This window comes from Aythya ferina (assembly GCF_964211825.1).
Source record: "Aythya ferina genome assembly, chromosome: 1".
In the NCBI taxonomy this organism is placed as follows: Eukaryota; Metazoa; Chordata; class Aves; order Anseriformes; family Anatidae; genus Aythya; species Aythya ferina.
The window spans coordinates 156,348,503-156,364,092 of record NC_140296.1 but is presented as its reverse complement, the minus strand read 5'-3'; the positions used below and the strand labels follow the sequence as shown (position 1 = coordinate 156,364,092).

Genomic DNA, 15,590 nt, shown 5'->3' with positions numbered 1-15,590 from the left:
ATCAATGTGTTTGAGTATCTGAAGGGAGGGTGTCAAGAAGATGCAGCTAAATTCTTCTCAGTGGTGGTCATAGGACAAGAGGTAACGGGCACAAACTGAAACATGGGATATTCTGTCTGAACATAGGGAAAAACTTATTTACTGTGAGGGTGACAGAGCACTGGAACAGGTTGACCAGAGAGGTTGTGGAGTCTCATTTCCTGGAGATATTCAAAAGCCATCTGCACACAATCCTGGGTGATATGCTGTATGGAACTTTGCTTGAGCAAGGAGGTTGGACTAGAAGATCTCCCAAGGTCCCTTCCAACCTCAACCATTCTGTGATTCTGTGATTATGTGATCCCGTGATTCTGCGACTTTATGATTGACCAAGAAGCACAGAAGATTTCCACAGAAATGCCCATTTACAAGGAGACAAGTCTGCTCCATTATGAGGAAATATACCCTGTTTCAATCCATGGTAACATCTTCAGAAAATGTATATCTTGACATACATATCTCTGCTACATAAAGTCTTTCTGCCTGGGGCTTCTTTTGGTATGTCAGATGCAAACATGCATCCCACATGGCTTTGTGCCATTTGAAAATCTTGGTATTAGCTGGTTTGCAATGCCATCTCTTAGTTTGAATTAGGTCACAAACATTCAGACATGTCAAATCTTCCTAAACTTGTCCTTAGAGGTGTATTTTCCTTATTGGATCTAATGCTAAATCTGTTAAAGAGCAAATACGGCTTAGATTTCTGAAGGACTTAGATAGTTTTCTACGTGTTATTAAATTTGAAATTGACCAAACCCTAGAAAATACAATATGAGATATTCTGCTCATTCCAGGGAGTAGTCTCAATAGAGTTTTCCCTTCCCTTCCCTTCCCTTCCCTTCCCTTCCCTTCCCTTCCCTTCCCTTCCCTTCCCTTCCCTTCCCTTCCCTTCCCTTCCCTTCCCTTCCCTTCCCTTCCCTTCCCTTCCCTTCCCTTCCCTTCCCTTCCCTTCCCTTCCCTTCCCTTCCCTTCCCTCTTTCCCAGCTGGTCCTGTTTGTGTTGCTTTATTCTAAACTTAACACCAGGTTGATTCTTAATTTGATGTTCCATCTAATACATTTGCTTGCTAGCTAGGATGAAAGTAAGAAATTCTTTTAGATGTGGATTTCTGACCAGACTCATAAATTTATTTTTTTTTATCTCTTAAAGGAGAAAAACTTGCTTTATCCACTGTCCCAGAGACCAGTCTCTACTAACATATTTGCAGTTGTTCATTTGTGTAAAAAGGCCTTGATCAGACAAAACTCTCATTGGATTCAATGCTGAAGCTTAAAAAAAAAAAAAAAAAGACAAGTATCAATTTAGTTGTCTCCAAGTATTACATCATATGCAGACTCCAAATGTACTGAAAAATCTTTTATTCTTTTCTTTTTCTTTCCTTTTTTATTTTTTATTTTTCCTAAGAAATGGAGTGAGAGGAAGATTTAGAAGCTGTTTTAGCCTAGAATTTTCATATGTTGTCTATTAGAAGCTCTCTTATTCTTCATGGTATACTAATTTCCTTTAAAAGTAATTCATGAACTGACAGTGTGCCAGTATAGGATTGTGAAACAGCAGCTTTTTGCCACTATGAAATTATCAATGATATTTTCAATTCTCCCCTAGATCATACAGGATTGGAAGGTATAAATGTTTCTGTCCTGCATGAGAATAGACCACAGGGATGGATGTATTTTACTATTTAAGTAAGATCTGTGTATTTTCCATGTATGTCTGGTATCTAGCAAGGGAGAAAGCTTGTGTCTGACCCACATGTGAGCTGACATCTGGAGAAGATCTTTCTCCCTATGCAGAGAGACAAGAACAGGCATGCTGGAAATGTACATCAGGAAAACAATATCAAGGATTTTGGTGTAAAGTTGAAAAGTGATAGGCTTAATGGGTGCAGGTACTGACAGGATTTCAGGAACTGTCATTAAAGAATATAACTCCATCTGTAATGACTGAAGTAGCGTACACCTCCAGGGGGCATTTTTTTCGGATGTTTGTCTCTAAAATATGTTCTCATTCAGCATACAAGTGAACATTCAGAGGCTTGTTTCTTTCTGAAAAACATTTTCAATTGCAAAGATCAGTTCTATAGACTGTAAAATTTACTTAAATTACCTAAAAATGAGTTTCTCTTTCTAATATAAAATAATGCTCCTGAGTTGAATAATGAAATAACTGCTACAGCTCAATTGAGTAATATGTTTTTGAAATATCACAAGAAAAAAAAAAAAAATATATATATATATATGTATCCCTACAATGTGTTTATCTGAGGAATCAAACCTGGCCACGATCATGTCAACAGTTTATCTTCAATTCCACTGAGAATATGACACTGTTAGAAAAATAATAATAAAAGTAAATTAAATATAACATTCATACAAGGTAAACTATAGGTAGTCAAGACATGAGGATTCCTTAAGGCATGAGGATTCCTTACCTTTGAGATCAGGTGGATACATGGTCCTTGTCCTTCTTAAAGCATACATAGTTAAAAATTGGAGCGGGAGGAAGAGAAACAGTAAAGTTTGACAGACTTTGGTTTGAAAACTTTTATTCTATTGTGTAAAGACAGATCTTGGGAGAATTCTTACTGTTCTTAAACCTCAGAAAACCATTAAATATAAAATAAATAGGACATAAATGTTGCAGAGCAAAAGGCATATAGTTTTATAATTAATACCTTTATTAATCTCATAGAGGAGTGCAAAGTATATCATCATTAATGGAGATTTAAAGTAAGGAGGACTTCTCTCAGAGGGTGGTGAGGCACTAGAACAGGTTGCCCAGAGAGGTTGTGGATGCCCCATCCCTGGAGGTGTTCAAGATCAGGTTAGATGAGGTTCTGAGAAACCTGGTCTAGTGCGTGGCATCCCTGCCCATGGCAGGGGGATTGGAATTTGACGATCTTTAAGGTCCCTTCCAACCTGAGCCATTCTATGACTATGACTGTCCTGAGAACCATTCTCATAGATTCTTTCCATATTCCTTTGCATTATTGTTTAAAATCCTCCAAGCACTGAACGTAGTACTGCCTATTGCTTATCTAAAAATCCTATGCTCATCTTTTCTCATTTAGTGCTGCAAAGACTGTCATTGCCCATCATTGGATGTGGGCAGCATAATAATGAGCCTTTTTTTTTAAGAACATGAGGGTATGTTGTAGTATGTTATGAAAATTTAACATATATCTATTGAAAGAAAAAAAATGCTATATAGAAAAAGTTTATTTAAATTAATTTATAACTCTATATCTGTATCCCCCCATCAAAAAAAAAAAAAAAAAAAAAAAAGTATTTTTAGCATATATTTAAATAAGAAAAAATGTGTGTGTATATGTGCCTTTTCTCTTCAAAATGTAAACTCTTCCAGGAATATGTTTTTTATATTATTTATTTATTTATTTATTTATTGTATCTGGTGTGTTTCCAACATACCTTTTGTGATGGATGCAATCTTAACTATGGGTCTGTGCTCAGATCCATTTTCGGTTTTCTGATAAGGCCTCTACATCAATTATCAACCCAGATATGGCAGTTTGGGATACAGTAGTTCACCCAAACTGCTCTATTTGATGTAGATGATACAATAGAGCAACTACTAAGTCATACACTTATATGCTTGAACCAAAGACTATAAGCACAAAACATTACTGTAGCATGCCATTTGAAGTGCTGTGAAAAGTAATGAAATATATTTCATAACATAAATTTAAAAATAAAAAAATAAAAATAATAAAACAATATTAGATCATTTAGCCGTGCCTGATGTTTCCATGATTTTTTCATGCAGTTCTGGATGAGTTGAGAATTTAATTCATGTCTCTTAGCACATTTTAATCAAAATTACAAAGTAGAGAAAAAGGATCTACAAGACTGGTGGAGAAAAGACACAAGAAAAGAGTAATTGTTTTGTTACATCCAATCATTAATAGAAGAGCTGCTTTACTGCATCACACCAAATGCTTTGCTAGCATCACATCCTGTCTCATTGATACTGGCAGATGTTTAGGGAAGAGTGCAAAACCAAGGCAAATACAAGGTAGGTTTTTTACTACCCACATCAGGTAATCAGCAGTTTAAGTATTTTTTGAGCTGAAAGCTTGTTTAGACCATTATATTTAATAGTCCCTACAATGGACAGAAAGATTTTCTTTCATATACCCTGATGCTGATGACAAACATTTACACCATTACAGTAAGAGTGGAAACACATAAGGGAGGAGAATGTTGTAAATGGAAAAATGGTAAATCCAATCTCAGGGCATTGTCTCAGTACCTAATGAAAGCAAGGACAGAAAGATTTGGGGCTGGATTAGGAATGTACTGACTGGAAGTCATGCAGAGACAAAGAATTTGTCTCCACATCTGGGGAGACTGAATGAGATGTGTGATTAGGAGCACTTGGGGCTGGTAGAATATAAAAAATAGTTTTGTATCTGAAATAACCTGCTTACAGAGGGACAAACTGCCTGTTTTGCTTACTGCTGTATTATAATGCAGGAAAATTCTTACATGGAAGTCCTCTACAAAGGTCACAGTGGCTGAGGTGAAGTTTCAACTGGATCTAATCTGCAACTCAATAGTAACCTAAAGGTTTCCTGTACAAAGGGCTATGTACCCTAATGATTTTTGTGACTTATAGTGGCTATATAGTCCATGCTTTTGCATAACCTCTTTGAATTTATTCATATTTTTGTTCTCCATGGCATTTTTAAGTCAGAGGGTAGTTCTGTAAGTTAACTAAAAATGAAAATTATTAAAAAATACATTTTAATCTTGCTGATTTTTTTTTCAGCAGGCCCTTGTACTTACACTGCAAGAAATCATTTTTTCTATTTTTTTTCTCATGACATTAGACTTCTCTCATTGTAATCAAACATTTGCCATTTTTCAGATTTAAAAGTTTTAACTCTAATTATTTTCTCATTGTATATTAAACTATTCTTTATTTAAAAGTTCTCTCTGCCATTTGCTGTTCCCTCATGGTGCTATATAATTTTTGATATGGGATACCAGGGATACTGTAGGCTCAGAATGAATGGTTATAGTAGCTTTTCAGCTTCATTCTGGATTCCTTTCTGAATAACTGTTAACTGTCTCTCTCCTTTTCTTTCTTCTTAAAAAAAAAAAAAAAAAAATAGCTGAGGTCATCAACATGACCTTTACCTGCCAGTTTATCATCACCCACCAGTCTTCTGCATCCCTCTTGAAAATCCTCTCAAGGAAGCTGAACAACTCAAATCCACAGCTTCTCTGAAGACACATCACTCAGTTCTCAGTTTCCTATGTTTTAACCAGTTAAATCACAGCACTGAGCTTTACTTCTTACCCTATTGGACTATTTTTTAAGTCTTATATTCATAAACTTGGCTGCACTTAAAGCAGACAGAAGTAGTTATGATGTTGTAAAACTATGTTGCTAGTGTACTAGGATCAGACTACATATGGTGATGTAGAGCGAGGAATGAGTAATTTATCTTGTTTCAAAGGGAGCCTTTGCTGCCTCCATTGAGCTGCTCACTGCTGCAGTCAGAATGAAATTACGCAACGTGGCTGAGTCAATCCAGCTTTTCAGGGTTGCTCAGACTGTCCTCCTCCCACATGGTCCTTTTTCTCTCCTGCCAATCCTGCCAATTGTTTGACACCCCAATAAGCCAATTTAACTAGCTAGCCCAGGGAAAAAAAAAAAAAAAAAAAGTTTATTCACTTTTCTGTGTCACATCAACTTTCCATCCATTTAAGAAATTGAATGGTATAAACACAAAGCATGTTGACAACCAGACCTGGCACAAGGAAATGGTCATGAGTCTGCCTAGTGAGAGAGGAAAGAAGATAGCAAATCATTAGATTAGATGAAGCCATTTAACGTTAATCCACTCTTAACATGGGGTTTCACTGAGCTGCCAAGCTGTCCTACCACACAGCCAAAGGGGGAAGTCTTGTGCCTTCCCCCTGTTTCTGATTCTTTTTTTTCACTGTGTTTCCTCTCTTTCACTCTCCTAGTCCTGTTTCTGGTTCAACTCCTCCCTTGCACCAGCTTTGGAAATCACACCATCTGAATGCTCTTTTCTGATCCCGAGGTAAGCCAACTCACCTCACCAATCAGTCCAAAACAGATGGATCAAACTTTTGTTGCTGGGTTGGAATTTGAGTGAGTTACCTGCTTACCAGGAGATTGGATGAGAACCCAAACACTGTGTAAGGTAAGTGCTAGAATCAAGCAGTAGGTATGAGGGAAGAAAGGGAAGGGAAGAACAGCAGCACATCTGCTCCTTGTTGCATGCAAAAAATTAATTTAGCTCTTTGCATTCTGTGAAATTATACCCATAGACTGCTGTGGTTAAAGCTGGATTGCACATCTCTATGCTGCAGTATTTTTGTCAAAGGGATGAGCAAAATATTCCATGTGAGTTGCTTTGAAAGATGGCAAAAGAAACATTTAAATTTCTTAACGTTAAGGTTTCTCATCAAGCACCAAAGATTTGCATCCAGATTTATTATTCATCAAGCTTATCCAGGTGGGAAGTGATACTCTAAAATTTATAATTCCTTTTCTTTCTGCCTTAAATACCAGAGTGAATTGTTGACTAGTCTGTCTGATGATTTTAAGTCCAGTACATACACAATTTATGGAGTGTTTTCAAAAACAAACAAACCAACAAACAAAAACAAGTCCTAGAAACTCTCTTGCATTCACTATTTCTTGTTGGGGGAAGATATTGTATAGAAGAATGATTTGGCTATGCTTAGCACGTCATGGGTGAAAAATGGGACATTACCAGCCATTTTAGAGAATCACTAGAAGGTGATTGTGCTCAAAAGTTGAACTGTGGTTGGTTTTGGTGCCCCTATGGCTTGCTGGGAAGGGCCCAGGTCTGGAATGTTGGCCTGATATTCTTGGAAGATCAGAGCTGGAGTTTAAAAAAACTAAGGACATGTACATACAAATGCGGGTAGTTTGAGGCATTTTGGGAGTTTAAGGGCAAGCTCACTAAACTGTTGTGTCAACACTGCCTACAAAATTAACCTGTCCCTCCAACATGTTTTTCTACTATTTCCACTCTGTTGAGAATCTGGTTTATGTGCTGAAGAATGGAAGTTCATGTCCCTTCTATTGCATTTTCTTATGTTTCTGTATATGTGTTTGTATAAACTCTCTAAGTCCTTTTGCTATCTAATACTTTTATTTTGGGTTCTATAGATTAATTGTACACCAAGTGAGACAGCATATATTCTCTTCTTTATGGTTTACTAAATGTCTTCGGTCATTTATTTTTTTTTTTCTTCCAAACAGCAATGTTCTTCTTTTTCTTAGGATTCTCTCCTTTATTGTTTTCTAAAACTTTATCATATACTCACTCGATGTTTTTCTGCTTTTGATTAGAGTAATTGTGAAATTGAATAGACTGAGAACCTTCCCTCAGCTGAGGGGAAAATGTCTGCTTATTAGTGCTGGAGTCTTTCCTACAATTCTTTGCTTAGCTACATGAACGTAACACTGTGATTTACTTGCATAGAGGGATCCGGTTCCCACATTACATAGGTTTGGTTTAAAAGTATTTTGCATATTCTAGTAAAAGAAGAACAATTTACATCATATTTTCATATTTCAATAAATTAAAACTGTGAGGTGACTATTTATGAATAATAAAACCAGCTACATATATTGCTAGATTCCCATTTATTTTTGTAATTATGAGAAAAGTGAATATTATTCTGGAGATAAAGGTATTTTATTTTGCCTCTGCTGATAAAAATAGCTATTTGAATATTAATTGTTCTACAGGAAGTCTTACTGATTTGATTTTTATGCCAATTATGCCTTGAACTTCTCTTAGGGACTGAAAAAATTTCCCTATCCTTTAAATATGAGAAAATCCCCTCTTCGTGGCACATATAACCTGAGAAAGCAAAAGGAAAGACTTCTACAGACTTAATGGGTTTGGGCTTACGTTCATAATGCCAAAAGCAGACTGCTTAAAATCCCCCCCCTGGCAGCAGGATAAGAAATCTGAAAGTTGTTTCATTTCTGCTTTCCTATTCTTGTATTATTTGGATGATTACACAAACAAGGCTTTTAAGAGTCTCTGGTCACTCTCTTTCTAGTCACAGCTCAGAGAATTTAGAAGCGTGGGACTGAACTGAAAATATGTGGAGCATTCCCAGCACTGCCAGTAATAGGTAACCCATGGAATGGGCCTTTGTTTTGTTTTCTTCAGGCTGCTGTGACTATCTGGACTAAGGGAGGAAAAGGGAATTTAGAAAAAGAAAAGTCTTTCTTTTTCAGATAAGTACTCAGTCTGGTAGACCACTATCCAGTCATACCCCACCCCTCCAAGTTAACAAAACAATTCCCTATTATGTTGACATTCTGTAAACCACATAAAGAATTTGCCCTGTAATAAGTGGGGGAAGGAGAGGGAGAGGAGATTTACATCTAATATATACCTGTTAAATTACCTGCAAAAAGTAGAAGGCTAGGGTAGGCTGTGCTGGAGGCTTCCTGTCCCAGGACCCTCAAACCACCTTTGGGGTGCAATGCCTCTTTCCCATGCTCCATTCCAAATTTTTGGGGGGAGAGGTAGGGAGGAAGGGGTAGTATTTTTCTTCTGAAACTTTTAAAAGTTTTCCCTTCTGAAACTTCACTACAAATCCCTTGTTCCCATGGGGTTCCAGCAGACAGGAACTGTAGTGTGTGTTCATTTCCCTCCTGCCAAACCAGCTCAAAAGAATAACACAAAAGGACCTGCAACATCCCAGTAAATCTGAATTTTTCGTGTCGCTGCCTCTTTTGCTCTCTGCTAGGCTATGCTTACAAAGTTGTCGAAGGTGCTTTTAGCCACACAAAGGTCTGCAAAGGCTGTCATGCAAACAGATAATTTACTTCAAAATCCAGGGAGGACAGAGGGGCCACAGAGGTCTAGGTTTTTCCCTTCATCTTCCCATTACTTGTCCAACACCTTTTAAAGAGGTACTGCTCCTTGATCTGAAAGGAAGGTTATTATGTACTGAGAACTGGTGTGGCAACTGTTGCTTGCCCTTCATTAACGACGGTGTTTAGCTGAACGACTTGACCTGAAGTGGCTGGAGCCTCCTGGGGAAAGTTTTCAATCCTTTTGTTGTGTGTTTTTATAGAGTTCCCCTTCTCTCCCATTTGCTGGCTGGTGCCCTTAGGGTGACGAAGCTGAAAGTTTAGCAAGTTCTGAGCATAACTTCATATCACAAAAGCAAGTGTGTGTTCCCCTCCCCCCCCCTTGCCCCCCCCCTTTCTTTTTCCTGCTCCTAAACGCCTCCTTCAAGATTGCAGCTGGGCAGGACTCCAAAGGTGCAGCAGCAGCAGCAACAAGCCGGAGTTCAAAGTTAGCAGTAAATTGCACAACTTCCAGCTCATCGCTACGCTCAGTGACTATTAACAAGCTGGAAGGAGCTCAGGGAAAAAAATAGGGGAGAAGGGAACACCCTCGAATTGTTTGGGGATCGCTGATGTTATGCTTCTGCCGCTGGAATCATGGCTCCCTTTGGAAGGAATTTATTAAAAACCCGGCATAAAAACAGGTAAAGTGCGTGCATACGCGGAGGGAAAGGGATGGGGCTCAGGGATGATGGATTTTACACTTTTTTTTTTTTTTTTTTTTTTTTGGTTCTGGGGGAAGGATGTGTCGCTCCGGTCCCACGCAGCTGCTGGGAGCTGTAACTTCGGGGTTCACCTGCGAGCGGGAGTTGGGCCGGAGGCACCAAGTCGGCGTGTGTGGGGGAAGGGGCCCTTGTTCCCAATCTCCCCCCTCCTCTCCGACTCTTCCCCCTCTTGGCTCTGGCACATTTGAGTTCTGGGAAATATTTCCATTGAGGGGAACATAGATTTTCCTGACTTTGAACCTCTCTCGTGTTAACGAACGCAAAGATTTGAAGCCCCCCGTGTTAACAAGGTGAGGTTCGGCCGGGGCTGGGAGGCGAGACTGGCGGCCCTACTGTGCGGATCCTGCAGGCATTGAGGGTCGGGGCGACCTGGGGCCCCTAGCCCCCGCTGGGAAGAAACTCCCCGAGTTTCTCACGGGAGGGCTGCGGCGGGCCGAGCCGCGGGGCGCTGGCGTCTGGGCTCCTCCACTTTTGGTTTTCCCTTCCCTCACTGGGGTGAAAGCTGCAGCCCCTAAGCATCAACTCCGTCCCCTCGTTCGGCAGCAGATCCAAAATGGGCAGCGCGAAGGCTTTTTTTGTTAGCCTTTAGACTCAGCTGAACTCGAGTGCCTTTTTTTTTTTTTTCCTCTCTCTCTCTCTAGAAAAATGTCCTGGGTGACAGCTATGGTCTCTGGGTTGGCTCCTGCGAAGTTTCTTTAGAGGGACTTTGACCCTCACATTTTGCATACTTCTACATGCCACAGTCATGAACTGTAAAAATAATCGTAATAAAAAAAATAGTGTAGAGCAGAGTTATGTAATCGTTTTAAGTGGTAGGATGCCACTAAAGTTTTAAAGTTTGCTTGGAGTGAATATACTACTTTGGACACCATGGAAATAGTGGCTAAACCCGTTTTAGATAAAATTGAACAGAAAAACGGAAACAGCACTGAAATTTTGATTTGCTGAGTAACTCAAAACTCATTTATAATCTCTTCATTCTTCGACTGATGCTTGGACTGAAATTTAGGTCATATTTAAGAGTACATGGGGGTAAATCTTTTCCCATGCGAACATAACTGGGCCCTAAAAAGTCACATAAAAATATCTTGCTTTACTTCTAAGGGCAAGTTTTAACTTTTGAATTTCCCATTTGATATATTGAAGCTTATTCTTGGGATGGGATTTCATGAAAATATTAATATGTTATACAGAACATAAATCAGAAAGATTGTAGCAGTTGAGGTTCAAAAAGTAAGATACCATTTTAGAATTATTGATATCATAGGTTACTTAAACAAACATATTTTAATAGGTCTAGAAACAGAAATATTTTGAAGCACCTCAAATTGGGATCCACTCTATGTTTGAAGATTTGGAAAAGTGGATGTGAACTTTGACATGAAATTGCTTTTACATGAACCTGAAAATTTGTTCCCATTAAAATAGAAAATTTACTACTGCCATCAGTTACCTGAATAACTGTGTTAAATCGCAAAGCATACTTCCATGCTTTTCAAGTGAATTTGTTTCTCTTTTGGAAACAAATATATCTTGAGACTAATTGCCTTAATCTCACTGTGTTTGCTAATGTGACATTCTGTTCCTCAGGAAAAGAAAGTCATAATCCAGAGCTTTTAAGAGGCAATAAAAATTAAAATACCAAAGGAACCATTACTGTGAACATCTAGCACTTTCTTCTCCTTTCTTCTCATTTCCTGCCCCCCACCCCCAAAAAAGAAAGGAGGGTGGAGTGGGGAAGGAGGGAGAATGAATGTCTTTACTGGCAAGAAGGTATTGTGGCAGTATGAATAAGACGGGTCTGAAAGTCTTGTGACTACAGAAAAGGTGAGAGCTGAGGGGGATTAAATCAAGAAAAAAGCAAAATACATAATTCTTGAAACTATTTTCTATTCAAATATTTGTTTTTTGGTGTATGTAAAGCTAACATGATACTGAATATTGAGAGCGAAACTTTGATTATCCAATTATTAATTGGATCTGTAATATGACCAAAGAACTGTGAAATAATCTTCATTGTAATATTTTCTTTGCCAACTCATTTGAAACCTTGAAAAGGAAGTCAAGTGAGCTTAAAATCAAAAGCAGTAGTTGGGGAGTTAGAACCTGTGGCTCATTTTCTTGCCTTAGTTTGCATACCTGTAATGAGGAACCAAAAAAAGACACACATATATATGTATATATTTAATCTGCTGCCTTGTTTATTAGGTCTAGTGCTTGTCCATAGCTTTGAGAAAATCAGTTGTAACAGAAAAAAAAAAAATGTTGCATAAAGAAGGAGTACAGGAGGAGCAAGTGCTCTTCTCCTGCCCTTCTTCCCATTTTGCTTTTTCTCTGAAAGTATGTAATGACCATTAACTACATGCAAATATAATTGCTGGAGATAAACAAATGAGGAGTAATTCTCTGTTTACAGTAGGAGGACATAAAACTAAGTTAAATGGCTTAGTGAAGGCAGCTCGAACAAGAGCCAGAAGGAAAATGAAGGAGTTAGACTCATTTGCTCAGATAACAAGATGACACCTCTATAATTAGTGCTTCTCTTGCAGCATTGCCTGGAGGTCCCAGTACAGGATCAGGGCCCTGTTTTGTAGTAGACTCTTCACATCCAGGTCATAAAATGTCAGTCTCTGTCTCAAAGAACTCAGAGTTTAAGAAAGGGTTTACTCTAATTTTACCTGCATGTGTGAAGTATTTGAGCAGGAAACAGGGGTGATATTGGCTGTGATGTCATGAGCCTTTAGAGAAAGAAACTGAGATTAAACCTCAAAGGAAGACAAAACCCATGTTGAACTGCTTCCAGTATTTGGATCATCTGTTGGTGTTACTCTTTTTGGGCTGCTGAATTCTAGCTCAGTAGAGAGACAACACAAGTCCTTGTTTTAAGTCAGCCCTGATTAGATTTCAGAGGAGTAGGAGAGGGCCACTAGGAAAGTGGCCCCAGCATGTTTTTTCTTGGCCAGAGGGTGATATCTTGATTTTTTTTTCCAAGAGTTGTAAGTTTTTATGCTATTCTTCAACCTCCTATGACATCAAACAACAATTATAGTCTCCAGAGCATGTGTGCACTTGTCGGCATTGTCCCTTGGAGAACAAAGTGCCCAAAAGGTAGCAAGGCCATGCCCCACCCACCTACAAATCCAACTCTGCTCAGTAGGGACAGCTGTATCCTCTAAGGCAATTAAGGAAAAGGGACAGTTTCCTGCAGGACTAAGCCTCAGTAACACGAATAAACCCAAGAGGATAATTTTTTATACAGAGCTCTTAAGAACACTGCTCATTGGAAGTGTGTGATTTGAGGAAATGTTCAGCCAAAGGCTGAGGTACATAGTCTGAGTTCTTTGCAGATAAGGTCTAGTATTGATCTAGCACATTACACTACACAGAGACAAAACAACCCTCTATCCAAATATGAGCAACATATACAAAACATAAATGCTTACTGTGTTTGTATACCAGTATTTCACATTGTATACAATTTCCTGTTTGTTAAGTAGAAGAGGAATCTATGCCTCATTAGTTTTCTGTCAGATTAGGACTTCTCTACACTTGGATGCTAGATTTGGTCGCTTCTGAGAATAGGTCTTTAGGTTTATCAGTCATTTAAATACTTTAAACTTTATCCATCATATCAGGGATATCTGGATCTATCATTGTCTAACCTGCCCAGTGATCTCACAATAGCTGAATCCATTGCTGCTTCTCTTTCATTGTGGCCACTTGGGTTTTTCACAAAAACCTTACCCAAATTTGTCAGAGCCCTGTAGATCCATGCAGGCTGTTGGCCGGGAAAGTAGCCATCCAAAAGGGAGAACATACAGAGAATTTCTCTTCACATAGTTGTTCTTGATTCTGCAGGGCTATCCTGTTAGGCATAGATTAAGAAATATAGATTAAGAAATATTAAAGAAATATAGATTAAGAAATATTTTGCCAGTGTAATTCATGCTGATCCCAAGTTTATCACAATTATATGTATGCTCTGTTGACAATACTACACATCTGAACCCACAGTGCTATTTTACAATGAAGCAGTTGTATTATAAATTTGTTATTTAAATGTATTTATTGCTCTTCACTTCATTATGGATTTTTTTCCACCTTTTACAATCAATTTCTCAGTGCCACAGCAGTTAGCATAGAGTGTATACGAGACAATCATTTACTTTGCCTACTCTTTTTTTTTGATCTCGTTAATCTCATCTCTGGTTCAGACATAGAAAGACCATATATATCATTCATATAGATACAGCTGGAGTTCTTCCTGTCCTGAAAGTCAGATGCCCCTCCTCAGTGAGAGTAACATTCAATTATTGTCTCAGAATCTCTATTACAGTGTAGGATAATGAATTAGATTAGAGACTTCATCCATGTGATAGTGAGCTAACATTGCCATGTTCCCTCCCTTCCTCCCTCCCTTTAGTAGTTTTGCATTGTACCTAGGTAGCAGAGTGATTTGAGTATTACTCAGAACACTTCTATTGCTCTACGGTTGAGTATGCTGCTGTACTTTTTAAGCCTTGGTGAAGTGAAACTGAGATTGCTCAGCATTAAGGTTTGGACTGGAAACTATACTGGAGATCAGGTGATTATCTGAATGAACGGTGTGTGACCCACTCTGTAAGTGTAAGGGATCATGTGAGATGTCTAATACTACTCTTCTTGGATGAGCGTGCCTGAAGAAAAGTCTATGTGAAGCTGTAAGGGTGCTTTTTGATCCAAAACTACTAGGCATTGGTATGTATGTTGGGGAAGGGGGCGGGGGGGGAGGGGGGACATGTAGGAGGGAGGTGACGGGGCGGGGAGATAAAAGCTTATTTTGTATCAGTGGTGTTATCTGTGTTCAATTTTTAACTTGAAAATATGGTGTATGTTTGGTAATGGTGGAACATACACTTATTTTTACTTTTCCCTGAATGTGAGATATGTTAGTGAGCTATCAAAGAAGTTCTTTGAGCTGCAGTTCATACATTATAATTTATTTTCTGGTCGGACTTGTCAGCTTTGTCTCAAGGGTCAAACTGATTGCATACATTTTCTTGTAATCTTTGTACATATTTGTTCACTTCACTTTCAGGAAGAGATTTTTGTCTAGCTAACTAACCTTATTTCTAAAGAGTTAATTATCTGCTATTCTGGGAGGGCAGACAGCAATTTCATTCCAGTGGAGTAAATAAAATGACTAATAGATGTATGTAATACTACACTATCTAAGGAAGGAACATTATTTAGGTTAAGTTGAAGCTAATCTGAAACACTGAAACAATGTACAGTCAGGCTGAGAAAGCACACCTCAGAAAAAAAAATGTTTTTAGTAATACAGAAGAAAAATTTTGCTGGGCAGATTTTCTGTTTTACTAATGAAAAGTGAATATTTTCTGTGCAGGGAGAAAAACTCAAATGTGTTGCTAAGTGTAATGATTTCAATAGAAAATGTAGGTTTTCAGAGATGGGGAATTACTTGTTTAAAATTCTAATAACTTTAAGAAAAATTAGTCACATACTAGAACCTCTTGATTATCCTACAAAGGTAGATGCTAAAGCTCAGAATATCTGAATTTTTCTTGTTTTCATATGATGAATAATAACAAAATTATGATCTTGAACGTTATTGTTTGCAAGCATTTTCAGCACAAATGCTGTACAAACATGAATTAGTTCCTCCAACTTCTGTATTTAATATGTAGATAAAAATTAATGGTGACAAAAAGGGTGATACAAGATAGATTTTTTTGCTTAAAATCACATTCGCTTGTAGTGAAGCCTGGAACTGAATGTTGGACATATTGGTGCCCAGTTGTATGCATATGTAACTGAGTTATCATTGTTGCTTCTATTGCTTCTTTTATGTGTTATACTCTAAAGATGGTAACTTTCTGCTGCCTTCTGCAATGTTATTATGCTAGCAATTTCACCATCATC

General features: G+C 38.2%; 1 protein-coding gene across 2 annotated transcripts in view; it reads left to right on the top strand.

Annotated features, from left to right (window-relative positions):
- Nucleotides 1–9,341: 9,341 nt before the first annotated feature.
- RASSF9 (Ras association domain family member 9) overlaps nt 9,342–15,590 on the top strand; it is a 38,266-nt gene continuing 32,017 nt past the window's right edge. Inside the window, exon 1 of one of the 2 annotated variants that reach the window (XM_084505608.1) lies at nt 9,342–9,587. In XM_084505608.1, the coding sequence (XP_084361734.1) occupies nt 9,541–9,587 (47 nt within the window). In that variant the 5' untranslated portion in view covers nt 9,342–9,540. Of the gene's footprint in view, nt 9,588–9,712; nt 9,959–15,590 lie in introns of those variants that run through there. The other variant, XM_084505609.1, reaches the window with a different exon arrangement.